The sequence below is a fragment of the Streptopelia decaocto genome (assembly GCF_964273445.1).
Source record: "Streptopelia decaocto genome assembly, chromosome: 6".
Taxonomy (NCBI): Eukaryota; Metazoa; Chordata; class Aves; order Columbiformes; family Columbidae; genus Streptopelia; species Streptopelia decaocto.
Genome location: NC_138660.1, coordinates 41,245,476 through 41,272,534, shown reverse-complemented (window position 1 = coordinate 41,272,534; position 27,059 = coordinate 41,245,476). Strand labels below are relative to the sequence as shown.

The following is a 27,059-nucleotide window of genomic DNA, read 5'->3' as shown; positions in this document are numbered from 1 at the left end:
AAGACTGACCTTTTATGAAACTGTAACCTCAGTCTCTCTTTCTGTTAAAGGTAAATAAACATAACATTTGCAAGTTACTGTATTGCTAAATATTCTTATAGCCATATTGTCTTTTTTTCATGCTTCTACTAGGAGCCAAAATCCTTATTCTCCCTACACTGCTGCCAAAACTTCCAATTAACACCACATACATTCCAGCCAAGCTCACAGATACCACCAAAACAAGGTGTAATCTTACTCATAAGCTCATATACTCTTAAGTGTTATCAAAATACATAACACACATAATTATGTGAGCCACAAAGCAGCAAAAGTCAACCCTCCTACCTCACTTATTAGAGTAGCAAATACTTAAAATAATTCATGAAGACTTGCACAATACCTGCAGTGCAGTCAGTAGCATAAGGACTTGTAGGATTTTATGAGATTTCTACCCCAACTGAGCTATCAGTAGTAGTCTATAAGTTTGGAATGGCTCTCGAGTCTTTAGAATACTTACACACAATATTTAAAAAGAGGGAAAGGTATAATACAAGACCAAACAAACTCTAATGTTCCTACATCAACCACCTGGACAAAGTCTTACTCGAACTCCGCAATGATACCAATTACTCATTAATATATTACTACGATATTCATACTCATTAATAAATATTTGATCTATTTTCTATGAAGATCAGCAGGTTTCTGTTTTCCTTCAATGTGCAATTAATTCACCAATTAACTCAGTGGTCAGAGCATATAATTCCTTTCATAAGTAAAACATACTGTATCTTTTTTTTTTGTTCCTCATTGGTGCTACTGGAAGACATTTTCAAAAGCTTCTTATCATAGTCATTGGCTCCTTTTACTATTTCTCTGCCTATATTTATTTATGATAGCAAGTCATGATAATATCATCTGCCCTTGTGCTGTCATTATTCTGTCACTTAAACAACTTCCCTGATGTATTTAGAAAGACAGGAAAACAGATGTGTCACTGCAATATATCTATAGTAAAATGGATGAGGCAGAGAAATATTAAGACGAACCTACCAAAGAGGAAAACAATCAATCTTGATGCCTGTAAATATTATATAATCTGTATCTCCTCTGGAATACCTTTAAACAAACTGCTGCAAGGTATTTCACAACAAGCTGCCTGACTCCGGTCCAGGGTTACCGCCACACCAAACAGTTCCAGGGAAAAGTGCTTCTTTTTATTTTTCACTTTATTTATTTATTTAATTATTTATTTTTACCCTTCACACTCCATAAGGCCGTGTCCAGCGCTCATTCCAAACAGTCTATTCACTTCGGCCTTGTCAATGGCCTGGCAGAGCAGGTGGCAGCTCTCCCAGGAACCGTTTCACCGGGCCAGACTGTCTCGCAGCGCCCGTCACGGACGCCTGAGGTGCCGGGCGGAGCGACTCCCTCAGCCGTTACCGCCAACGGCGCCTACCGCCTCAGCGAGCCTAGCTACGCCCGCTGATTGGCGCTCCGCCTGGCCCTGACACACGCATGCGCACACGCTCCCCGCCGGGCGCTGTGCGCAGGCTCACGGCGGTTGGGAGGTGGCGCGCGCAGCTGCTGCCGCGGGCGCAGTGAGGGGTTGGTGCGCGTGGGGCTATGTCGGGCCGGCCGCCGCGGCAGGAGGAGGGAGGGGACGGCGCGAAGCTGCGCCACAAGGACGAGCTGAGCCGGAAGGTGAGCTGGGGCGGCTCGCTGCTGGGACGCGGCCCCCCCCCGTATCTCCGCGGTGCTGGTGGCGGTGAGGGGTGGGCTGAGGCGCATCCTGGGCCGCGCTGCCGCGGGGAACGGCCCCGCGAAGCCTGTGGCCTCGGGTGTGCAGGAGGGCGAGCCCTGTGAGGAAGCCGAGGCCCCGGTTGATGCGGGTTTTCGTTGTAGGGCTCGGCTGGGCCCTCTGTCGTATAACGAGGGCTTGTCAGTGTTGCTGCTAGCTCTTCTCAAAGTGTTTTTTCGGTTCTTAGTGCTTGAAATGTCAGGTGAGTCGCAGTGAGGTTTTTCTCTGTAGCATCTGTTTGGGCTGTATGTGCTCAAAAAGTCCCAGGAGACTTCAGTCACGGAGGCTGGCACTCATAAATCTACTGCTTTCCATGGTGTCAACAGCGCTGTTTAATATTAAATCTGCCAAGTCCTCTGGAAATGCTTTCCCTCAAAAAATGACTTCCTTTTCATATGGCCATGTGATATAAAGTCAGTGGTATTTTTGATTGCCTAGGATATAATAGTATTGCAGAGTGTAATTTCTGTTATGTGGCTGGTTTAGTCTGTGGCAAAAGATGACGTTGCTGTTTTGTCTGTTAGAATCGTATAAATAAGATATTGATGTTGCTGCTGGAAAAGTTGTCTGCTGTATGCCACACTGTTTGGCTAACCTGGCTCTGAGGCAACTTTGTACTGTTGCACTGGTTCTAGGAGACACAAAGGAAGAACAAAGAAAACCGTATGGTTTGTTTCTAACAAAAAGTGCTAAATGCCCACTGACCAGATTTTGTTCCATTTTGTTGCTTTTATGGTACTCTTGACTGCTCTTTAGCATTCGCAGCTCTCATTGTAGAAGAAAATGGGAATGGCTGCCACCTCTGCCTGTGCCGTTGAACGGTGGTAAATTCCACAAAGGAAATTTGTGCAAAACTTCAGAGCAATAGGGAGGCTTCTGTTGCTCTTAATACAGTTTTAGGGTTTTATTGGTTTTGTTTTGAATCTGGAGAATACCCATGATTATAAAGTTTATTGTAGATAGTATGCAACATTTTGTTTTCTAAAGTGATTTGATATTTTATTAGTTGTTTGCATGTTTTCTTCTGGAGGGAAAAATGTGATCTCTGATTATAAATAGCTAGAGGCGCTCTGGTTTCCCAGTACTGATTGCTTTTGCTTGCATCAATCCATGCAAGATAACTTGTTTCTAGAGCAGTTATTTAGTATTTCATTTTTAAATCTTTGTCTTCCATGGTCCATTTGGAGAAAAGCAGCTATATATGCACGTAGCTGTCTTAAAATATCATTGTGTTCATCTCCAGGATTGTAAAACAATGGTTTATTTTTAATGATTAAAATGAATTGTGTCTTTTGTCTTTAAGATTAAAGAACAGAAGGTTGTAGTTGATGAGCTTTCTAATTTGAAGAAGAACCGGGTAAGTATTTACAAATTTGCTTTTGACTATTTCATTTTAGCATCAGAGAAATTAGTATAGAAGAGACAATAGAGGCAACAAAATCAGAGCATGCGGTCTTTAATTTGTTTTAATAAAGATTTTTGTACAGATGTGGTCTGTTGGTCTCAGAATAATTTGTCCTCCAAATGACTGTACAGTTGTGCAGTGTAGCACAGTACATTGTTGGGTCTTTTTGCCTTTTTATGTTTTATCTGAGTTATTTTGTTTAGATGTTGAAGTTGATCAGAAGACTTCGTTAAGTATTCTTACTTTCCATGTCTCTGTGTTTTAAAATAGAATGTCATCCCTCATGTACGAGGAAAAGAGAAATACAGAATAGTTATACGTTGATCATGAAATGTTTTTGATGGTACGACATTAAAATGTTGGTGTTGTCAGGGCAGAACTTACCCTTCTGGCATAAATGTTAAGGACTGTCTCGGTGGACGTACATCAGCTCTGTTGCAGTGTGGTTGCCACAGTTGGTTGCTTTGATTTAATGCAGTTTTGGTTTTGTTTTACAGAAAGTTTATAGGCAGCAACCCAATAGCAACATATTCTTCCTTGTAGACCGAACTGAAACACTATCTCAATGCAAAAGTAAGTTTGCAGTATAAAAGTTGATCAGACAATTATTTAAAAGCTGCCTCTGTAGCTGTTAATGATTTCAAAGGTATATTAAAATGAAAAACCAGCAGCTGTATATCAAATGCAAAGTAGACTTCAGACATGTGCTTGTTTTTCTGGGTTGGATAAATTCAAAAGTGTTTCCACTTGATAGATGGATGTGATAAAAGAGCAAGTGCTGAAATATAGGAAGAGTGAGAATGTCTGCCTCACAGTGGAGTCACCGTTCTCCATGCCCTTTGGGAACCTGTAGAGCACTTTATCCCTTTAAAAAAAAATTAAGTCTAAAAGTTGCATGGGATGAGTAGGAGGAAAATAATGACAATTTAAACTGAAGGCTAAGCTAGACATCTTCACATAGTTGAAATAATGGATCTGTGGGATTATGAAGATAGGAGAATAGATGATAAAGAGTTGATAATTGAACAAACATTAGAAATGTATATAAATTTAGAAGTATAAATATCTGGAATGAAAATTTCTACTTTCATTTTCTTTGAGTTAATAGTGCTGACATTCTAATTGATAGTTCACTTTTCTTATTATTACAAATGTGTTAATTGTACCAATTATATAGGCAATAGTTGGTCATTCCCCTAATTCTTACATATTTTGTGTGGCTTTCTTTGGGAGGAAAACAAAAATTAATCTTTGTATAATTAAAGAGGATTAAGTTACAGTGGGCTATATTTTTGTTGCATCACTACTATAGCACTTTTGTTACATAGCATTTCATGTTTATCTCTTTAATTGAACAAATGGCTGGAGTTACTAATTTCTTAGACATACTCTTATCTACTTGTAAAGTCACTCATAAACTTGCCAGTTTATGAAATTGATTGTTGATTTTTTTTTTCTTGCATAGATACTTTAGATGAATTAAAGAAGGCACATCAGGAGATGGAAAATTCAGAAAAGACTAAAATAAAGAAATAGTCCACCTGAATTCAAAGGCACAATGTGTGGTATTTGTTGCATTGTTACTTTGTGTAGCCAGCATGATATTCATGATTTCTTTAATGAAGACATACTCGGCTGTCTTAGAAGAAGAGGACCAGACAGTAGCCAACAGTTGATAAAAACTGTGTCTGATTCTGATCTCTCTTACGAGTGTCTGTTTTCTGGCCATGTACTTCACTTGAGGGGACTGATGACGACTCAGCCTCTGGAAGATGCCAATAACAATATTTTCCTTTGGAATGGAGAAATTTTTAATGGAGTGCGTGTAGGAGATTTGGAGAATGACACTGCAGTAATGTTTCATCGTCTTGCATTATGCAGTAGTGAAGCAGACATTTTGTCACTCTTTTCATCACTTCGGGGTCCATGGTCTTTTATTTATTATCAAGCATCTAGACACAGTTTATGGTTTGGTAGAGATTATTTTGGTCGTCGTAGTTTGCTTTGGCAATCCAATAATGAGGTTGGTGGTGCTTTCTGTCTCACATCTGTAAGTGTTTATTCCAAACCAGGTAAACAATGGCAGGAAGTCCCAGCATCTGGAATTTTCAAAATTGATCTCAAAGCTTGTGGAACAACAAAATCTTTGTCTTTAACGTTGTTTCCATGGAAGCACAGCTGCACAGAGAAAGCAGAAGAAATATTCATTGAAGTCCTGGATCAAGTTTCAAAAGACTTACCGAACCACGTACCTCTCATGATGAATGAATCAAAACTATGTCTCAGAGCACCAGTTATCCCCTTAAATAAAACAATTGCTGAAGTTTCAGGTGAATGTCCAGGCACTAATATTAACAATGTTACCCATATGGTTTCTGTAGAAACCCTTCAACGATTTCTTGCAGAAGAATCCAAGAAAACAACAGTCCATCAGTTTATTGATGTTTTAAATGAAGCGGTGAAGAGACGGGTTTTATCTCTCTTTAGAGATGAAGATCAGAAAACAAGAGAAGTTCCAAGCACGTCTAATAGGAAAGCACACATTGCAGTGCTCTTTTCTGGTGGCATTGATTCGATGGTTATTGCAGCTCTTGCTGATAAACATGTGCCTGTAGGGGAACCAATTGATCTTCTCAATGTAGCTTTTTTGATAAAAGAACAAGCTAAGCAAAAGCATACCAGTAAAGAACATGCCAACCAGGAAGTACAGCTGGATTTGCTTTGTCCTCAAGAAAGTTGTAAAGATCTTGATGCTAAAACTGTTGCTCATTTATCTTGCTTTGCTGTTCCTGACAGAATCACTGGTAGGGCAGGACTGAAAGAATTAGAAGCCATTAACCCTTCAAGAACTTGGAACTTTGTGGAAATTAATGTTACACGAGACGAACTGAAAAAAATGAGACAACAACGCATTAAGCACTTAATTTATCCACTGGATACAGTCTTGGATGACAGCATTGGCTGTGCAATTTGGTTTGCTTCCAGAGGAGAAGGTTTTATTAATAACCAGGGGGAACTGAAACCATATAAAAGTCCTGCAAAGGTACTGATTGTTTTGTGCATTATGCTTGACCTGTTAATGTTAAAGCAGTTCTGTTGTTTCGGAAATTGCCACGAGTCTTTAATGTTGATAAGGCTTCTGAAATTCAGTGGCAGAACACAGAATAGATCTCTACTGATAATCTTTGTGTAATTCTGGAGTTAAAAACTGCATTCCATTCTTTTGCCATGTAATGTGTATGGCTTTTCATTAAGCTTGAATGAGCAACAGTGTGACTAGGAAAAAAATAATGACAATCATTATCACTTTTGGTGTTCCAACTGCAGTAGTGGGTAACTGCTATATAATAGGTTAACAAATGTAGAGATAAACATTAATGAGATGGTAAGTAATGTTGTTTTGTGCCAGCATCTCAACTACTGTAAAATTACTAGCTTGTTACTTAGGCACACTATGTGACGAAATCACAATTAATAATGGTAGAGAAGATGACTACTTGGAATCTTTTGTAATTATAGAGTCTGAATGACAGAACTACAAAAAGTAGTTATTTGGGTTTTTGTAACTTATGTATGTAATGTGAAGTAAAATCTTTTTAGTAATTAGATTATTTTATCGGGAATTCGATTCTTATTACTCACTTCCCAATTCCTGACAGTTTGTGTAGAGAAGAATAAACCATTTAATTTCAGGAGTTTGCAGTTCACTGCTGCCTTTGCTTTTTGAGGCTTCTATTACTTTTCTATTAATTGCTACATCTTAAAAACACAAAAACCAGCACCACCAAAAAACCCAACAAACGCAATAGTTTGTATAAAAATGACAGCTGTGGAACACAGTTGATTTATGTGACTGATCTACTTAAGGATGTGCATCTCAGATTTGCAAAACATGCAAATTCATCTTAGGTCCAGAATATGTAGAAATGGGTAATGAGTTAATGAAACATGAAGTGAAATTGTCATGCTCCCATCAGTTACTTACTAGTGTACACAGGTAATAAAATCAGTTGACTGCTAGCTGGTGTCAGATTGGTAAAATGGACTTGACTGTTAAGAGACTTCCACTTTTATAGCGAATTGCAGTTGAAGGCACAGTAATGGACCAAGTGTAGTATTGGTTTTCCCTGGATAACATTTTATGTACTTAAAATTGAGTAGACAGACAATAAGACACATTTTTATTTTGTGTAATGCAGTTGTTATTAACGCAGTAGCTGATAAATTAATAATAATCCAGATGAATATTCAGGTGACTATTTAGAATTTCTGACATACTGCATTATATGTGGCAATGTTTTTTTTAAATAAAGGCTGGTGCTTAACAAATACTGTTTATTGCAATAGAAACTATCAAAGACATGCTTCAAAGATACTGGTGTATTTGTGATGCACACAACATTATTTTCCTGTTTTTTCCTTGCCTTGGTAGAAATGTTTGTGTGTACTTTAGGTCTGATTGTGAACCTACTTCAAGTTGCTAGTCACTTTATTGTCAGGCTCTATAAATGTGTAATGCACATCCCATCATGATTGTTAATATATTTAGAAGATGTTTATTATTCTCCTTAAGATGTAGTTAAACATTTAAGAGCTGTTACATATAATCAGCTTGGACAGATATTAAAAAAAGATTTATTCTGCTTTCTTAGGTTGTGCTTACAGGAATTGGAGCAGATGAACAGCTTGCCGGATATTCTCGACATCGTGTTTGCTTCAAAAAATATGGCTTAGAGGGGCTGAATAAAGAACTTGAAATGGAGTTGGATCGCATTTCTTCTAGAAATCTTGGTAGAGATGACAGGATTATTGGTGATCATGGAAAAGAAGCCAGGTATTATTGTTTTAACATGAAGCAAAACTGGTTTTGCTGGTTAGATTCTGCTTTAACACTCCAACAGAAAGCTTATTTGAAACTTCTATGCATTTTATTATCTCGCAGTTTTGTTAATGTGTACTGTGTTGTGGGGTATTTTCTTTTTTAAGAAGTGCTCCGTAGTACTGTGGAAGAGGTACTTAAGGAAATTTAGCAACTTGAACATTAGACTTCCATCTGGCAGTTTTAAGCAGCAGCAGGAGATGTTGAAATTGTTAAAATCAAGTTCATCTTGACATTTTACATGGAACAGTCTTCAGCACAACTTTGAAGTGTTCTGGTGTGGTCACCTAGGAAATGACTTTGGAAATGACAATGTAACATAGAAGCCACGTATTTCTGTCTATGCAATAGAGGCATGATCAATACCACTGCATTTCCTGGTTGTTAAGTCAGAATAGTTAAAGAATCGTTTAATTTGTGCTTTCTTTCTCCATGCTACCACCAACCTGCAAAAAAATCCTTAGGTGTTGTCCAGTAGCAGAGAATACTCAGGTACATGAAAGGTCTTTTGATACGATCTTGGTGCCAGTGTTTTTCCAAATCTGTGCTTAGTTGCACATTATCAGTTTAGCAGTTGCAGTGGTGGACATGTAATGTTGTTAATCATGTTTGTGATTAGGTATGAATGCCTGGAATTCAGAATGTTGTCAGAATTTGTTGTGTAAATATTTTTTTCCCCGATACAGTGTAGCTTCACACAGTATTTTTAAATACTTAGAAGTTGTCTGGAGAAGTGTTACTTTAAAATTTGTCTTGCTCTTCCATTGTATTTTTTAAAAAATTTGTTTTGTATACACCAAACACTTCTGATGCTTTTTTCTTTGCTTGAGTTTTGAAAACTTCCAGCCTTCTGAGTTTTCTTTCTCCAAGACAGTGTAACTGCTTTGGAGACTTGCTTCAGTGCTGTGACACTAACGTTTAAGGTACTCCTATAGTTAGGAACTGACACAGACCCTGAAGTCTTCATATGTGGTAAAGGGGAAGACCAAGACTATTTGTATGAAGTTTTAAAATCTTTTATCTTTCCTTTAGGTTTCCTTTTCTTGACGAAGATGTTGTATCATTCCTCAATTCTCTGCCCATCTCAGAAAAAGCTGACTTGAGTTTACCTCGAGGAATTGGTGAGAAATTGATTCTTCGCCTTGCAGCCAAGGAGCTTGGCCTTACAGCCTCGACCATTTTGCCAAAAAGGGCTGTACAGTTTGGATCTCGGATTGCAAAACTAGAGAGAAACAGTGAAAAAGCATCTGACACTTGCAGCAGACTGAAGTTACTTTCAATAGATGAATGATAAAGCTACATTTTGAGATGTTGCGTTTATCCTATATGCAAATGAAATCAATCTTTGGAGTTTTCTTAGAATGGTCTATTTATTTACACACTTGCAAAGAGGGTTCAGGTGATGGCTTTAGAAGGGAGGGCATGGTGAGGAGATGGCTTGGGTTGCCAGAGCCAAAAAGCGCCGAGGATGTCGGGCCTTGTTGCCTCTTGGAGATCTGCCCTCCAAGTATCTTGCTTGCCCTTTAATTACTTGAGAAACAGACCCTTGTTGGAATTTGGTGTTTAAGCCTTCCATCAGTTCAGATGCAAATTGTCATCACAACAATTCTTGTCAACTCCCTCCAGCTTACATTGATAGAAAAATGGGACAAATTTTGATCAGTGTTGATTACATGGCAGAAGTTTGGGGCATATATGCCCAAAGAGAAATGTGTTGGGTTCTTTGAGCTCTGGTTTTCTGAATATGGGGAAAACCCAAACAGATGGAAATACTACTTGAGTTTTTCTTCAGGAGGCAAGTACTAAACACTCCTATTTAAAAAATACCTAATATTGCATGTAGTTCACACGTGGCATGCCTAGAAGCTGGGATTATTACTCAGGAAAGTACAGATCATTTGATCTCATGCAAAATTATAAGTTGATTTGAAATACTGTAAATTAACACATATCTAAAAGAGCACAGCTTCCACTGTGGTGTTTAAGTCGTTAGCTTTCCAAAATCCTCAGTACTCTGAAGCATTCTCTGAGAATGACAAGAGCTCCAAGCTTCTGAATTCTTTAAAATACATCTCTAAAGATGTGTGCATATATTTTTTCGAATATTTTACATAGTTTTATTTATATTATTTGCCATGCTTGTATAATTAAGGTTTAAAATTAGTTGCCTTGCCTTGTTAGAGACAAAAGAATCTTCTTTCTAATTAACATATATTTCTCAGTGTATTGATAACAATACCTTCAGGTTATATATGCAACAGCAAAGTGCATCTGACAAATACATTTTTAAAACTGAAGAATAATGCTTACATTTAAGTGGTACAAACACATTTTTATGGCAAGCAACTATAGTATTAAGATACAACAACATAGACTGCAGCGGAGGTTGGCTCTTGAGCAAAAGCTTCTGAAGAAACAATTGGAAAAAATCATAGCTACCTGCAGGAATCTAGAGTACCTCAGGTTAATGAACTCTGATTCCGTATTATTTGGGTTTAAAAAGAAGATGGAAATCTCAAATTTAAGTAAATGTTTTCAGCTGTATGCTAGAAAACTGTAAATTTATGGATTTCTTTAAATTCAAATCTGACATTGATATTTTTATATCCTCTAGATATCACATCTTACAGATTTTTATATGTTTATATCTTTTATATATTAAATACTAAAATAACCTTAGTGTTTTAAGCGGTTGTCATATTGCTACTTCTAAAAAAGAAAACCAACTAACCAAACAAACTCATATTTTTTTTTTGTATCTTGTGGAGTTAAAACTGAAAAAGAACTACCACTGTTTTGAGGGTTTTTTTGGACAAAATTTCAAATGTCAACATTTTAAATATGCACAGAATGAGTATTTTAATGTCCATGAGGGAACACAGTTGGTACTCTGTCAGTAAAGGATATTTCATTAAAGGTCACGATTCCAGTTTGCTGTCTGTTGTGTAATGCATGCAAATGTATTTATAGCTAATGAAGTATGAGAAGACATTGTAAGACATTGAAGTTGGCATCAGAGATAAGGAATAAGCAAGTTTGCTCCAGTTTAGTACTTATTTTTTCAAAGGAAAGTGCTGTAAGAACATTTGCTGATACTGAGCTGTACAAGCTGGCACAAGATACCTTAATCGTAAGGACAGCGTTGCCCTAAAAAATGCATCCCCTTTAGGTGATGTTTCTAGCTGGCACAAGAGCAGTCTGAGGAATTTTCGAAACAGATTCACCTCAGAAGGTATAAACTGTTCCCTGAGGGATGCTTCTCATTTTCATGAGGTTTAATTTGCCACGAGGTGTGCAAAGGATCCCTGTAAAGGATCCATTTCACATTTAAATGTGAAATGAAATCAAAATTGTGCTTCAGCTTCCATGTTGGCTGAGCATTGGTAAAGCTTGATGAAGCCACAATTCTGTGGGTCGCTGTATTGATGTAGCAGCTGGGTATTGATGTAAATAATTCTCACTGCTGACTTAGGAACTGTTTTCTCAGGCTGCCTGTCACGCATGAGGCTGTAAGGCTCATGTGTTTGACATGGATATGCCAGGTAGGGAACGTTACCCCATTCCAGTCATGGAATTCAACTGTAAGAGGTAGGGGATGTGCACAGTAATATAGGTACCATAGTATCAACCTGGAAATAATAGATGTCTTTTCTGATTTCAGATATGCTTTTACTTAACTGAAATTGCTAAGTGTACTATGAAAGCTTGAGAAGAAGAAAGATTTTCATAGCTTAAGAGAGAAAATGTATTTTGATTGCAGTCTGTTTATTTTTAACAGATTAAACAATACTATCAAATAGGAGTTAAAGTTCTGTACATGTAGTACAGTTGCTGGCAACATACAGGGTTGCTGGCTACATACAGGGTTGCTGGCTAAACACTGTGCAACCATTTATTTTGTATAATGCAGTTACTTTTTCTGGAAATAGTGGAACAAAAGTTCTGTAGAAAAAATAAAACCAGCATTGTTCATCAAAATAGCAACTTGTGTTTTTTCAATGCTTTAAATTCAAGCATGTGAAAATATTCTTACAAAAGCATTATAAAATTGAGGTTTAAATTGTAAACAAGCAGAGACTGGTTGAGGGATTTTTTTTTTCTCCCCTTATCTGAGCCCTGTAAAACTTAAAAATGTCGTATCGGAGGCAGTGGTTGTATTATTTCATGTAAGAAAACTGTTCATCTTGCTATAGATGATATATTAAATGCTAAGTAAATGTTTTCAATTTTACTAACAGCTTTAAAACTTATTTAAACATAGTTCATGAAGATAGACTTTCAAGATGGAATTATTTTCACATTTAAAACTTAATAACTGTTCGACTGTTGCGGCTACTGAATATACTTAAAAACCAAAATGACTCCTAAGGTGATATGAAATTATTGTGTTCTATAGGTTTTAATAATATCCAGAAGGTTAATACGCAGTGAGGACAAGGCATATATATTGTGAACATTATGGCAGTGTAGGGCTGCAGGGATCTCCAGAGGTCATCTCGTTTACATCCTTGATTTGAGTGAAGAATGAAGTATTTAATACCTAGCATGCAGTGACTGAGCAATCCGTTTCAATAGGTAACATACCGTGTTACTTCCCTTCCTTAAAATTGAAAGCTTTTCCTAACATTTTTTTAAGCCTTTTCTGCAAATTAAGCTAAATATTTTAATCCCTCCTGCAATGAAGAACAACTGAACACTGGTTTTATAACACATTTTAATAGACTGGGAGTTCTTCAGTGTATCACCTTCATTGTTTTAGTCAGCCTCTTACTGCAGTAAGAAAACCCAACCTTGTATTTCTTGTCTCTTATGTGTTATTCCTACAATAAAGACCAAATACATGCCTCTTTTAGCACGATATAGTTGATTCATATTAAATCTGATTCCATTATAGTTCCAGAAATCTACCTTATTATTTCTAGTTGGTATTTTATATTTCATTGTCTTTAAGTGTACAAGTCTACTGAATTTTGTTAATTTTTTTTAAACCAAAGATGATTGTAAGTAGGTTTTCAGAAGTTAGCAGCTGCTTTCAAAACGGTATAAGCTGCAATTTCACTGCTTGCTTCTGTGCTGTTTTCAGCCACAATTTTAAAAATGTACAGAATGAGACAGTGAAGCAAACCTTTCAAGACCCTGTGTGCTCTATAATCACAGTTTATCAAAAGGCCATAAATAACTACACATTAAGCACAGATTTATCAACTGTAATATGTTTTATGTGTTTTATTGAGATAGACCAGAAATTTGTCATGACAGCATTTCCAATTCCTTGTTACAAGGTATCGCCACTTAAATATTTCAGAAAATCTTATTATATAATAACTTGGGACATTGCTCCCATGTGCTTCTTTTGGAAAAGCTTTAGGTATTTTTAATTAAAAATTATTATTATATTTGCTGTATAGACTCAAACACATAGTGGATATGAGAGAAACATAACAGTGGTCTGTTAATTGTATTTTTAGTAGCATGCAAGGAGGTTTCTGGTCCAAACAAGGGTAGTTTTGAGGGGCATGGGACATACTGGCACCACTCGACCTCCAGTTCCCCCAATGGGAAATCTGTGTTGGATTTTATTAGCGATTTCATCCTAAATGTTCAGAGAGTTTGCAGGCAGGGAGATACTTTCGAGCAGCAAGGCTGACTGGCTTGTTGACCCCAGGAAAGGTATGACCAGCACTAAAAACCAGCATAATTGACAGGTGAGGTATAATATGGAGGAAAAAAGGTTTTGCTTACTGTTAGTTTCACAAATTCCAGTCTTTCATCTATGTTGAAATCAGTGAGCCAGATGCATACAGATACTGCTGGGCAGGGTCTGTGAAATGTGACAGTTAAGTTTATTAAATGGTGTATTATTTTACCAAAAAGATAAGCTACTTAATGATGCAGATAAACTACTAAAAGATAAATTACTTGTAGTTGAAATCCCATGAAAATGAGACTCAAGAAATGCTACGTATCAAAATGCAAATACTATTTACTCTTCCAATTTTTTTCCTTCAATGGGGAAATTTAACCTTTCAAAAACTTATTGGCAAAAAAATAAGGTACACATCTTGTCAATTTGTTACGTCTTGCCTTTGGGTTATAAAAAAAAAAAAAGGCAACTTGTTTGCATTTAAATGGAGGCAAATGTGAACATATGCATTATGAATTAGAAAACTCTTCTTGTCATCCAGAATGAAGAGGTGCTTAAGTATGTATTCCAGTAAATACCATTGCAATGAATAACAATGTAAAAGTGTATTATACTGATTATCAAAAGGCAAGGTCAAATAACCCATTTTTCATTATGTGTGGTATATATTATAAATATATGAACCTTGTAAGTTATAAAGTGTAAACAATGGAAATATCATTTCAGTAAGTTTATATTTATTAGCAAGTGCAGTTTTGATGTTTTTTGGTTATCATTTTGGTTCCTAGAACTCTTAGACAGTTGTGGAACAGTAAATGGAATCGTTTTGGTGATACCACAGAGCATTCTCTGGCAGGTGATTTCCAACACTGGTAAACCAAATACTGTCAGTAAATATAACAGGTTTTATTGAACAACTTAGAGTTGCATTTACTAAGTTACTTGTTAAGATGCCAACCATCGTATCTTCTTTTTTAGTTTTGGCACCTTGATGGAATCTTCTTCAACTCTTTTTGAAATATCAATTCCAAGGGGAGCTCTAGGAAGTAATAAAATGATGTATTTGTTAAAAATAAATAACATTGTAACATCACACAGATTCAGAGACCCTTTTTACAATGAGCACAGGAGTCACAGTATTTTTGCAGATTCCCTTCACTGTTGGACTGTGTGACCTTTAAAATGGTTCATCTGAAGCTGCACCTAGAAATATCTTTACATTTACAAAGGTGTTTTTATTTTTCTATTTGTAGCTGTTCCAAACTCAGGAAACATAGTTGTGATTTCAAAGCCATCTTTTGGGGACGTTGTTTTAGTTAGGTTCTGATTTTAGCTGATGATTCATTTCACATCTCACTGGTGAATGCAAGACACGCTAGAAGTTCACTCTATCTCTTTGCGTAGTCTACATACAGCAAATAAAGCCTGGTGTTTTATTCACTGAGATATATAAAGTAAGTTATTTTTTAAGAAGAGTATTTTATTATTTTTAATGTGGAAGTTATAGAAATATTTTTTTTGTCTTCAGACCTTCCAAGTCTGTTTTCCTGGAAATGGGAAAAACCTGAAAAAAATTTCAACTTTAAGACCAGCTGATACCTTTAAAATACTACGATTTTGTTTGGCCTTAAGCCTGGGATCCATAGAACAAGTGTTATCTAATAAGTCCTTACAAACAAGCAAACAAACAAATCAGTATTGTCAGTAAAAAAAAAAAAAACAAACAGTATTACCAGATTTTATATGTCAATTTCTTTTTTTAAATTGATTCCTCATTATGAATACAGTTTGACTGGGAGCATTTTGATTTTTGTCTACAGTGACTGAGCAGCTAGAGGGAGCATATTACAGCTTAACTTGCTCCAGTTTTTCCACACCATAAGGGTGATAGGAAAATACACAGAACTGTCATTATGTATGGTAGTTTAAGTTTCTGAGCCAAACAAACATAAATGTCAGACACAATAATTTCTATTTCACAACTTCATTGAAAAGGAAGTGCTGCTAAGTTTTGAAGCCTATATGCACCACAAAGACACTTCTCATCAGCCTCTGCAACTCTTTTTAGTCTATGCCTCCCTCCACTTTCATTGGCCATAGTGAATAAGCAGAGAACAAGACTGCGAAGAAATTGAGTCACTTACTTTGGTTCATAGCGGACACCGTCGGTACTGTGTAAAACACCAAGTCCTGCACGTAACCGTTCAATACCATTCCTGAGCAAGAAAGCAATTATGTAAAAATCGATGTCATAACTATCTGAACATGCGTACGCGGTTCAGTCACCACCAACAGAAGTTCTTGACTCTGATGCAACTTTTAAAGAACGTATAGAAACACATGCGAAGACAAAACAACTCACCATGCAATCATAACGCCATTATCAGTGCAGAGTCTTGGAGGAGGACACAGAAAAGCAAAATCATTTACGTCTGCCAAAGTCTGTAGACCTTTTCGTATATACTGATTACTTGCGACTCCTCCTGATACGACCTGAGAGCAGTTTCCAACAGAAAAAAAAAAAGTTACCCCTAAGTACTGATGGGTCACACTCAACTAACATCCTCTTTACAAAAAGGTTATTGGATGAAGTTCTGAAGACAGCAATAAATAATACATGTGAAGATTAAAACATATCTTTGAAGATATGAAGATATGAAGAAAACATTTAAGAAAAGAGTACGATAAGTGAGCTTATGCTAAAAGAGATGTCTGAATAAAAGCATTTCAGAACTAGAACAGCTGTCAAGCACTGGGGAGCACTAGGTCAAATTATGTGGCCTAAATTTTTACGGAAGGTCAAATTAGATGGCAAGAACATTTCTTTCTAGCTTAAATCTGAACTATGAAAGACTTTATTGTAAATATTTATATGACTATTACTTTAAATCTGGTATTTTAACAATCTCTAGTACTGACATCTTCCTCACTTGTCAAGGGACAAAGTACAACAAGGCATCTGCATCTTCAAATAATGCTATACAGTCAAATATGAAAAGGAAAAAAAATGTATACCCACCAAAGTAGCATTTTTTGATGATAATATGTTATTTTTTATGCAGAACAGCATAGCTCGGTATGTCCGCTGGATAATGTGAACAGCTACCGCATGCTGTACAGCAGCAGCAATATCCTTAACACAGGATAGGATCTCACCTTCTTGAATACCTATAAAAATGTATGGTCAAATGGGTTTTCCCGAGAATAGGTCATCAGAAACACGGTTTAGATCTGACTTTGTTTAAAAAATACCTTCTTCTTTTTCTTTTTGTATAATGGCTTTATTGACAAGGCACTGAAGTCCAGAAAAAGAAAAATCACAGTTCCGATACTGTTGCATGGGAAGTCTGAACGTGTGCTGGTGCCGGTTTCCCGACTGAGCCAAGTGCTCTATTGCTTTCCCGCCAGCCATGCTGTGGCACTCCACATGCTTTCTTAAAGACAGTCTTCTGGCTACCTAAGGAGATAATAAACAACAGACTTGGAACAGAGAGCTAAATTAATTCCCTTTGTAACTGCATCACTGTATTGTAGTCTATGGAGTCAAATTAGGCACCACAAAATCCAGTCCAACGTGAAATTATAAACAGGGCACAATAAGAACAAGACGCATGCCAGCTGGATTATTTTTTTTTTCTAGAACCATATGGGCACATGTGAGGGTCAAGGAATTTTTGCAGGAAACATTAATTACCCAATTTTTATGCTATAGGGAACAAACACAGACTGCCATACTGTATTACCAGATAAACAGGAACAAAGTTGTTTTCAGCTTTCAACAATCCTCTTTCTGACTCTGCTCCCCACTTTTTATTACTCATAAATACTGTTTAAAAATTCTGCTTGTGTTTGAGAACAAAACTGCAAGTGACCAATGCTGCAGATTGTACTCAGTGATCCAGAAAACTGAAAGCCAAACCAGGCTTTTCAAACTGGACAAAAAAACCCCAAAACACACCAAAAAATATACACATTAAGAAATGTTTTAGCATGTATTGTCTTAAACCTAACAGCATCCTCTAAAATATCACTATCAGTCTTCTGAAATTGATGCAACTTGTTTGTATAATGGGTGTCAACTGAACTTCCAATACCAGTTTTGGTTATGTCATCTGTTTTCTAAAAGTGTAATTAATTTACGTGTGTTGCAATTGATAGTATGCATAGACTTTTAACAGCCTCTTGTGTATTAAATCTATGGTATTTCAAAATAGACAAAATAAAAATTTAAGTAAAGATCATATTGCACTGTATTGCTGTCCTCAGGTTGATAATACTACCATTATGTAGTATGACTACAATAAAAAGAAATAAAACCACTTAGAATCACTTATGTAAGGAAATATCACCTTATCCAGCATGTCCCCCGGCGCTATATCCAGGGACTGTCCAAGCAGAAGGAAATCTGAAACCCCCTGTGCTACTGCCAAGATGCAGTGACCTCCAGAGACTAAAAGAACTAAGAAGGGAAATTCCACAGGATGGGTGAGTCTGACGGTCAGCGCGTGAGCCTCCATGTGGTGGATGGGGATGAACAGCTTTTGGTGCTCCTTCACCAGGTTCAGGCTGTACTGCAGGCCCACTCCCAGGCTTAGCGCAAGTCCTGGCTTTACCGTAGTTGCGACAGCTGCAAGTTCACGTACAGAAACTCCACTGACGTGAAGCGCCTCTTTTACAACTCGCTCAATGTTTTCTCTGTGAAGCTGCTGTGCCACCACAGGAATTATTCCACCTGCTCTAGTAAAAACAAAGAATTACATTTGTATTTTGTAACAGATTGAATGGGACAAAAATAGGTTTTAAACACCTCTTAACCTTGTGTGTTTTTAACAGTAAAAATGGCTTCATCTTTAATTCAAGCTAGATAACTAATCTGTCTCTGTTTGAAAAAAAATACTGGAGGAAACTTATTAAATGCACAGCATTTCTTTCCTCACCCTTAGTAGTATCTCAAGTGGGATATGGTGTGGCCCAAGAGGGTGGTCGTTACACTTACCCACTTCTTACTGAGTTTCATGGAGAAGATTTTTATACTGATGATATTACAAGAATAACAATAAAATCATTAGTAAGGTGAAAGCCCCGAGAGAAGTATATTCTTACTGTAAGTGGACTTTCTTCTGAGAGTGCAGCGCTTCTCCCAGAATGTTGCCGGCATCGTCCACCACAGCAGCGCCGGTGTCATCGCAGCTCGTCTCTATTCCCAGGACTAGTTTCCCAAGATGCTGTTTCCCAGAGTGAGCCGAGCTGCTTCTCAGCCACGCAGCTCGGCCGTGTTTCACTGATTTCAGAAGGCTTTTGGCAACGCTGTTCATTGTTTAAAATCAGACAGTTATGTCTAGAAAGGACCCGCAGTGCGGGTGCAGGTTCGCTGGCAGCGGTGCTGTCTCTGGGCACGGCGGCCGCAGCCCCAGCCGCTCACTGACCCCTCCGCAGGCCGGCGGCTCCGGGCCCGTCCCAGCTCCTTCCGCCCGCCCGGGGCAGCAGCGGCTCCGGGGCGGGGCCGCGGGCGCGCAGGCGCGGAGCGGAGCGAGGAGCGGCTGCCATCGCACGGCGCCCCGCCCGACAGATCCCTCCGGAGCGAGGGGGTTCAATCCGCGAGTCAGGAGCCTCGTACACCCGCCCGAGGGAGCCCGGCCCGCCAGCGGGGTCCCGGCGCTACCCCGGGCCCTGCCGGTGACATCCGCGGCACTGCCGCACAAAACAGCGACGTGCGCAGGAATTCAACTACTACGCAGTTAACACTTCCCGTACAAGTAATACGGTTAGTTACGTCCAGCTGCTATAAAAAAGTTCATAGCTCGTTAATTTTTTTTTTTAACAGCATCTTTATGAATCAAGTAAATAAGCCAGAAAATTCTCTTAGCAAGAAAAGAAATATGCCACTGGGGGCTATTTTATTTTTGATTTTTAATTTGTTTTTTTCCAGCTCAATGTCACTGCAACCACAATGTAAATCAAGCCTTAACTGGAGATTTCTGTTAAAGCTGAGCCTGTTTTGGCTGGCAGATGTATGGCAGACTGCAAAATTCATCCTTTTTTCAAGACAGAAATAAGTGCTCAGAGCTCTAGATGTACCATTTTCACTCTAGAGTTGATTATATACAACATTACTTGATATTACACAGTACCCCTAAACCACAGCATTCATCCATGTTTCCAAGACATGCAAATTACCTACACCTTTTTCCACAAATGCATACAGTTAGTCCATGTGATTTACCTATTCACCTACTTCTAGTTTGGCTGCTATTCTAACTTACGACCTATGCAGAGTTTCTCTTATGTGTTCTGACATTGCTCTACCATGAAGCTGCTCCTCTTAGAATGGCAGCAAGCCTTTCCCCCACCACTACAGGCCTCTGAACTACCGAAAATAACCCATCAGAGTCAAGTATCAGAGAAAATCCTCAAAAATCCACATCTTAAAAGCAATTCCAGTTTTTCAGGATGTCCCATTTAGCCATAGAAAAGTCAGTATCCTGTTAAGCAAAATGGAATAAACACAACAGTAGTGATTTGTAAAAGCGTACATAAACTGAGCTATCAAGCTGATGTAGAAATCCCCTGAGCTGACACTTGAGGACTTTCCTCAATCTCTGTGACAAATCACAAAAACAGATAAGGCATGAATCATACCATCAGTTTATGCCAGCTGTCACAGTAGGTACTGTGAGGCAAACTTTTACAACGCAATGACAAGCACAACCACCTACAATCCATTTAGCAGAAACCAGCTACTTTCACTTTATCTAAGAACGTGGCCTCACCAGTCCTTGGCATTGAGGATCCTGGATTTGTATGTAAAGTTACCATTCAGGTTATGGTTCACTGGGTATTTGTGAAACATTACTCTCCATTTCAACTGTTACTCACATCTTCCTTATTTCCATCAGCCAGGCATACAGTCTGAACGCTTTAGAGCTGGGCCTGCCCAGCTCTTCATGGAAATCTTCATTCTAGAGGTTTCCAATTCACATTTAAGTATTTGAAGGTATCTTCTTATAAACTTAACTTTTGTCCCAGACAAGGCTGCAGGAAATAGGAATCATATTGCAGATGTAAAAGCATCTCTCACCAAATACAATTAGCTACATCACACAGCAGACTACTTGTTCCCTTCACCCGGGGAGCACCAGTAGCCACATCAGGTGCAGTCAGTGTCAGACCTTCTGCTTAATATTTATTGATGCCAAAGATTCGAACGCCATGCAACTGTGGCATCTTGGGGATAAGCACGGTCAGGAGAGAGGTTGTGTTGAGGATAAAGTGTGTCGGATCATACTTGGTGTAGAAACTCGCCAGGAAGTACCTGCGGGAGCAAAGGGAGCAAGCTTAACTGCTAACACTCTTATCTAAAAAATAAACCAACAAAACATAGTCGAAAAAGGTGCTTTAGTAACCAGTCATATTTTACTGATTAACAACCATTCTTACCCCTGTTTTAAATATCTCACCTGAGACTCAAGAATATAGACAGTAAAATTATGGACTAAATATCTTCTTCCCATACCTCCCAAGGTGCTAAAAAGCAACTCTCAGCTGGTATTTTCATCCTGCATTTCTCCCTACCCCTCAACTTCAAATCTCTGACTTCTGCAGCTACAAGCCTGATTTGTGATACAGGTTTTAAATGCTGTATGATCTGTTACCAAAATACTTGCAGTTCTGCTACCCTAGCAAGCTCAGTGACAAAACACTTGACATTTTTCAGTGCAAAAATCATTTATGCTGAGCACATCTGTGATTGGCATGATTTTAAAACTCTTCCCATCTAGCTGATGTTCCCAGAACATTTTTCTTTTAAGCTAGTCCACAACCTGCACAAGGGGAAGAATAAGGAAACGTGTCTCAGAAAAACAATTTCCTTATGCTTTGAGCCAATAATTTCATATTGTTCTTGGAAAAAAACTAGTCAAACAAATGAGGCTATCACATATTTTTTCCCCCAGCATAACAGAGATGTTTATTCAGCTACTTATGCATTATCAGTGTATAAAGAGAGCTATGTTCAAGTGTTATGAATACAAAATTCCCACTGGAAGATGGGAAGCTATCTTTGAAGAAAGAGCGGAGTTTTTTTTTAGGACTTATATGTATTTTTTCAGTATCTATCCTTTGTGTACATTGTAAACGTGATGCAGGATCTTCCCTTCCCCCCCAACCCTGCCATGCAAGTGGACGACTTCCTTAAGAGAAAAAGAGTTCTTATTAGAGTTGGATATTAATATGTTATCTGATTTCCTTTAGTTACACAACCATACTTTTGTCAAGAGACAGGCTGTGCAGAATTTCTCATCTTTTTACAGAACTAGTACATACAGAAAACAATCTGTACAAAGCAAAACTGACATGCAAAATCTCAGACCCCACTCAGAGAGCACTGTCACACTGCTCTGAACTCACAAGTTGCAAAATGGTTAATAAATGCTGTCATGTGCATGCACTACAGGCAATTAGTTTAGATTCTCAATATTTATGACTTCACAATCTCTTAAAGAAGTTCAAAAGTTAACAGTAAGTTTTCCTCATAACATTTTTCATCTTTAAAACCTGCCCCATTAATAACTTGTTTACAAATTTTGACTTCAGTATGTGAGCATGTTGAAAGCTCCAGGAATAAAAACTGTTGATTATATGGCCTGTAAATCCCTATGTGTGTGACACAGAAACAAACAAGCAAGAAAAAGAGAGAGAACGCTTTTTCAATGTCAATTGCAACTCATTTGGTTGCAGCTTTTGAAATAATAGTTTTACAATTCAATTAATCCATAATACGGTTTTGAACTCACAGAATTATAGGAGAGATTGTGAAGAATTTTCTTGAAGATGTAAATTGTACTCCATAATCCAGTTGTTCCCAGTGTGTTAGCAGCCTAGCTTTCCCCTGATCAGGTGTTTCAAAAGGAGTTCCCTTTACCGCATGCAAAAACACATACATTCCCTGGGAAAAACAAAGTGAATACAATGGCACTTTTAGCTGTTTGTTTGTTTGTTTGGGTTATTTTTATAATTTTTACGTTGTTCAATGTACTGCAAAAAAAAGAAAGTAAATGAATTCTCACCCAGAATGGCTGCAAGCCTGTAATAGCAAACTACAGAAGAGGAAGGAAGAGACAAGAAGTGATTTGCATAAAGTCTGAAATGAGTTATAAGGTAAAATCATCACAAAGGAAAAAAACAAAAACCCCTGTGAATCCTGGCAATATTACAAGAACTTTTGAAAGCTTTCTCAGCCTCCCAGTAGCTTCAAATGCTCAGAAGCTGACTCCCAGCAATCTGCTGACACCATCTGTCCCGTTCTTCGCTGCTTCTTAACCACACCGGACTGCTCTTTGCTGCTGTTTCTGCTGGATCTGGTCTGGTCTGAAAGATCAGTTTGGACCCAAAGATCAATCAGACAGGGGAGTCCACCCTCTTCCAGTTTTAACAAACATTTGTTTTTTGTCAAAGAGAGCACCCCAATTCCAAGCAAGAGTCTCTATCAGAAAATATCAAGGACTGCTGTTTTCTCTCTTTAATTCATTTCTTACGCACATGCAGAAATTATAGTAGAGAGCTTTATATAGAAAAATCACATTTCTTCTGAGTTCTTACAAAGGAGGTGAAAGTTGAACAAGTCACTTCGCATCATCTTTCACTTTTTTTGAAACACCTCCCTGACTGGAGGCTTATTAACCTAAGAAAATTAATTTGCTTAATTCATTTTTCAATTCATGAAGTTTGCAGTGTCTCAGTTTGACTAACAAGCAAAAAGGCACTTTTAGGACAGATCTAAAAGCTTACTACACTGGTACTTGCAGAAAGGACCATCATAATGCTTTCAAAGTCACCTAAGAGATTTCCATTAGTGGAAATCCAAGATTTTTTTACTTGTCAAATCATTCAAGGATTTGTTTCGAAAAAAGTGCCATTTAAATGCTGAAATATCCAAATGTACAGTTTATACTCATCTTCTAGTGTTGCACTAGAAAACCACTTGCCAGTGCATACTCTCATCGCTGTTGTCATTATATCTACTTGCAATGAATTCTGTAAGGCATTTGGGAAATATTTAGTAGTACTCATCTCTGCCAACATCTCCCAAAGGCAGGTATGCCTGTGCAAGATAACGTACAAAATGGTCCAATGATGCTTACGATCCCACTATTAGTTTTAAAACTATACAATCCCACTATTAGTTTTAAACCTACCTATAAAAATAAAAGCTCAAATTAAAAAACAATTTATTTTTACAGGATTCCAGATGATATTACCTAACCTCAGTCTTTGAAGTGAACTATCATTTTCCTAAATAAGGAAGAAGCTATCTTTTTGTCAAGACTTCTTTGCTACTTATCTCAGAAAGCTGAGTTATCAAACCTCAAGTTTAATCTAAATTACTCCATTATGACTCTCTTTTCTCTAAGCTTGGCAGGTTCAATATACATATTGCATTACTTTAAATGATTACAACAAAATTATGGCATCCTGGGGAGAGGAGGCAGAAAGATTCTTACGGTATTCAGCTTCCAAATCCTTCTGCATACAGAAGTCATCACGCAAATCACAACTCACTAAACAACAAATGGTTTCAGGGCTTGGGTGAAGGTAGTCCAGTTTTTCCCCACTGCTTTCAAACAAGATATTTCTTATGTCATGTATAGTGACAAAGTTGTACTCTGAAGTCATCTTAAGCTAAAATTTATCTAGCTTGATCAGAAAGCAAAGCAAGAAGAAAAAGATCACAAATGTTTTTGTCCGAGGAAACAGGTAAAGTGCTGAATTTAAACACTTTGGGATACTAACAGACTTATGTAGAAACATTAGGAGATAATATCCAAGCATTAAAAATGTAATATATTTTATGGATTCAGCACAGCTCTCCAATATATACAAAACAATGTAAAAGTCGGTTCGCATAATGATTTTACATTTGCAAGATTCTAGATTAAATGACTTTGAAAAGAATATATAAAACGCGTAAGGACTATTTAATATCTTTTGTGCTTAAACCCAAAGGGATTATGTATGATTCCTCTTCCTCAAAGGAGCCAAGGCATTTCATAGTGGATAAGCCAAGCAGAGGTGGTGTTTTGGCTAGCTGGATGTCATTATGCCTACAGCCTGGCTATTTCACTCTTCTCCTGCTACTACAAATAAATACGTATTAACAGCTTTTCAAGTTTTATTACAAGAGAGGGTACTTACCAGGTTGTGAATCACATTTGTTAAAGTCCAAGCGACAGGGACACTGAAGAAAGGAATGCTGAGCAAGACAACGTGCAGCATGCTGACTCCGAGCGCGTAGGTCAGCCACATTCCCCGACTGTTCATCACCCGCGTGTTTGGATTTACCTCGCTGTGCGCAACTCCTACATTCATTTTTACCCTATAAAACAGAAGAAGTGGTTGAAGATTGAGACTACTGTTACGGAGAAATACTTAAATATGCAACTTCCGAATTTGGGAAAAGGCTGTTTCATATAAGCAGGCCTAGAAGCAACACAGAGCACAAGTGAAGATCATAAAATTAGGGTCATTTCATTTTGGTTGGAAGAGACCCTCAAGATCACCAAGTCCAACCATAACCTAACTCTAGCACTAAACCACATCCCTAAGAACCTCATCTAAACAACTTTTTAACCCCCTCCAGGGATGGTGACTCCACCACTGCCCTGGGCAGCCTGTTCCAATGCCTGACAACCCCTGCCGTGAAGAATTTTTTCCTAATATCCAATCTAAACCTCCCTTGACACAACTTGAGGCCATTTCCTCTTGTCCTATCACTTGTTACTTGGGAAAAGAACTTGCTACTTGGGAAAAGAATGATGTACCTCAAGATCTTCAAAGTATGATGCTACAGAACGGACATTAAAAAAAAAAAAAAGTCTGCTGTGCTGTTAGAAGCTGCAGTAGCAAACCCGTAAGAGACCAAGCTTTCTAACTTTTGTCATCTAAATTCCTTTCTCCATCCACAACAATATCCACAGTTCTTTTCCACTTTCCATATCAGACAATTTTCTTCCTGTTTCTCATTTGTGTAATGGCTGATGAATTCTGCATATACCAATTGCCAAGCCACCTACTTCTAGAAAGAACAAATAACGACTAATTCATGCCTCCTTTTCTTGCAGCAGAGCACAGATTCCAGATTTTCCTCCTCCCCCCGCCTGTTAGTTTTCAGACAGACCTTTCTGTCTGTCGAATCTGGGTGAAATTAGCCAACAGGTTCACAAGTTTCCTAAGTCACAGACACAATGCAAAGATGCACAGAACAATTTCATAATCCTGTTTTCTTCAGGAGATCGACAGAACCTCCTCAAGGTGATACTCTCGTCCTGTTGTACTAAAATTTGTAACAATAAGTGACCTGTAAGACTATTTATATCCATTTATAGGGCTGGAGACTTTTAAACTTCATTCTAAACCAGTCTACAAAGCATTGTTTAACCAGCAAAAATAGTTTGCTTCTGGTAGGAAGTTTATTTCTTGTATTTGCTTATTGCTATAAAGCACTGTTAATACCTGAGCATTTTGCCCTATTAACAGGAGGCTGTAAAATAAAAACAGATATGATGAACCCGAAACTGAACTGGGGCAATGCTGACTTTAATAAATACTTATGCAAAGTATATTAAAACGTGCACATGAAGGGAACATATTACCTGAGACTGCAAAGTGCGCTTGTGCCTCTCTCCCTGGATGCCGCCCCGCAGGTGAGTACCCAGACAGACCTCTCCACATAATTTACCATCTCTTCCTATTTTCCCTCAGGTTTCATGTCTTAATCAGACGGGCACCTCCTCTCAGGTCGCTGGGCCCCTGCCTGTCCTCTCCCACCCCGGAACGGTTGTACCCCCACACCCGGCGCAGGTCGGGGCCTCCGCGGAGAGCGGCTTCCTTTCCTTTCCTTTCCTTCCCTTCCCGGCCCCGCACCGCGCGGGCTCCCCGGGAGACTTTCTGGCTGAGCCCCCTCCCCAGCAGACGCCCCTCCCGCCGCCCCGGGCCCCGCCGCTCCCCTCAAGGCAGGGCCTGGCCCCGGGCCTGCTGGCAAGTACCGGCGCGCAGGCGACAGCGGCGGCTCAACCCGGGCTTCCCTCCGTCGGCCTCCCCAGCGCCGCGCCGCGCCACCTTTCCGCAAACCCGCCGGCCCGAGCGTCGCCGGTGCCGCTGCGGCCGCGGTCGCTGAGGAACAAGAGCTGAGCTAGAGCCGCCGGCCGCAGGTGGAGCCCGCCGACCGGCTCGTGGGCTGGGCTGAGCCGGGCAGGGCAGGGCAGGGGAGGGGCCAGGCCGGGCCAACCGCACCGCCCACAGCAGCGGCGGGAACGGCGGCATCGCGGACGCGCAGGTAGCGCAGCCCTGGGGC

At 38.7% G+C, this 27,059-nt stretch overlaps 5 protein-coding genes across 14 annotated transcripts in view; 3 read left to right on the top strand and 2 right to left on the bottom strand.

The window, feature by feature from the left end:
* Window positions 1-1,521: 1,521 nt before the first annotated feature.
* On the top strand, window positions 1,522-4,789 carry ASDURF (ASNSD1 upstream open reading frame). Its single transcript, XM_082055319.1, has 4 exons — window positions 1,522-1,686; window positions 3,087-3,140; window positions 3,686-3,761; window positions 4,654-4,789. The coding sequence occupies exons 1-4, from the start codon at window positions 1,609-1,611 to the stop codon at window positions 4,722-4,724; spliced, it is 279 nt and encodes a 92-aa protein (XP_081911445.1). The 5' UTR covers window positions 1,522-1,608; the 3' UTR covers window positions 4,725-4,789.
* ASNSD1 (asparagine synthetase domain containing 1) lies at window positions 4,747-10,994 on the top strand (the record flags this gene model as incomplete). The annotated part of the gene is made up of 3 exons (XM_082055311.1): window positions 4,747-6,231; window positions 7,841-8,022; window positions 9,100-10,994. The coding sequence occupies 3 exons, from the start codon at window positions 4,747-4,749 to the stop codon at window positions 9,356-9,358; spliced, it is 1,926 nt and encodes a 641-aa protein (XP_081911437.1). The 3' UTR covers window positions 9,359-10,994.
* Window positions 10,995-12,785: 1,791 nt separating this feature from the next.
* OSGEPL1 (O-sialoglycoprotein endopeptidase like 1) lies at window positions 12,786-19,429 on the bottom strand. 9 transcript variants are annotated; one of them, XR_014184299.1, is made up of 9 exons: window positions 18,815-19,429; window positions 18,061-18,448; window positions 16,964-17,168; window positions 16,731-16,879; window positions 16,074-16,204; window positions 15,856-15,927; window positions 14,640-14,750; window positions 13,810-13,888; window positions 12,786-12,887 (listed from the first exon to the last, which is right to left on the bottom strand). XR_014184299.1 is itself a non-coding variant. In XM_082055313.1 (8 exons), exons 1-7 carry the CDS (start codon window positions 19,024-19,026, stop codon window positions 14,657-14,659), a joined length of 1,251 nt encoding a protein of 416 aa, XP_081911439.1. In that variant the 5' UTR covers window positions 19,027-19,428; the 3' UTR covers window positions 13,064-13,888; window positions 14,640-14,656. The 9 variants fall into 9 exon arrangements, 5 of the variants coding, with proteins under 5 accessions (XP_081911439.1, XP_081911440.1, XP_081911441.1 ...); XR_014184300.1 differs by having other exon boundaries at window positions 14,654-14,750; window positions 18,815-19,428; XR_014184301.1 differs by having other exon boundaries at window positions 14,670-14,750; window positions 18,815-19,428.
* Window positions 19,430-19,525: 96 nt separating this feature from the next.
* On the bottom strand, window positions 19,526-26,937 carry ORMDL1 (ORMDL sphingolipid biosynthesis regulator 1). Of its 2 annotated transcripts, none has more exons than XM_082055317.1 (4): window positions 26,359-26,561; window positions 24,902-25,082; window positions 22,504-22,655; window positions 19,526-21,023 (listed from the first exon to the last, which is right to left on the bottom strand). In XM_082055317.1, exons 1-4 carry the CDS (start codon window positions 26,445-26,447, stop codon window positions 20,888-20,890), a joined length of 558 nt encoding a protein of 185 aa, XP_081911443.1. In that variant the 5' UTR covers window positions 26,448-26,561; the 3' UTR covers window positions 19,526-20,887. The 2 variants fall into 2 exon arrangements, with proteins under 2 accessions (XP_081911443.1, XP_081911444.1); XM_082055318.1 differs by lacking the exon at window positions 26,359-26,561 and adding an exon at window positions 26,752-26,937 and having other exon boundaries at window positions 19,530-21,023.
* PMS1 (PMS1 homolog 1, mismatch repair system component) overlaps window positions 26,931-27,059 on the top strand; it is a 44,328-nt gene continuing 44,199 nt past the window's right edge. Inside the window, exon 1 of the mRNA XM_082055309.1 lies at window positions 26,931-27,041. The gene's annotated coding sequence lies outside the window, so the exon portion shown is untranslated. The remainder of the gene's footprint in view (window positions 27,042-27,059) is intronic.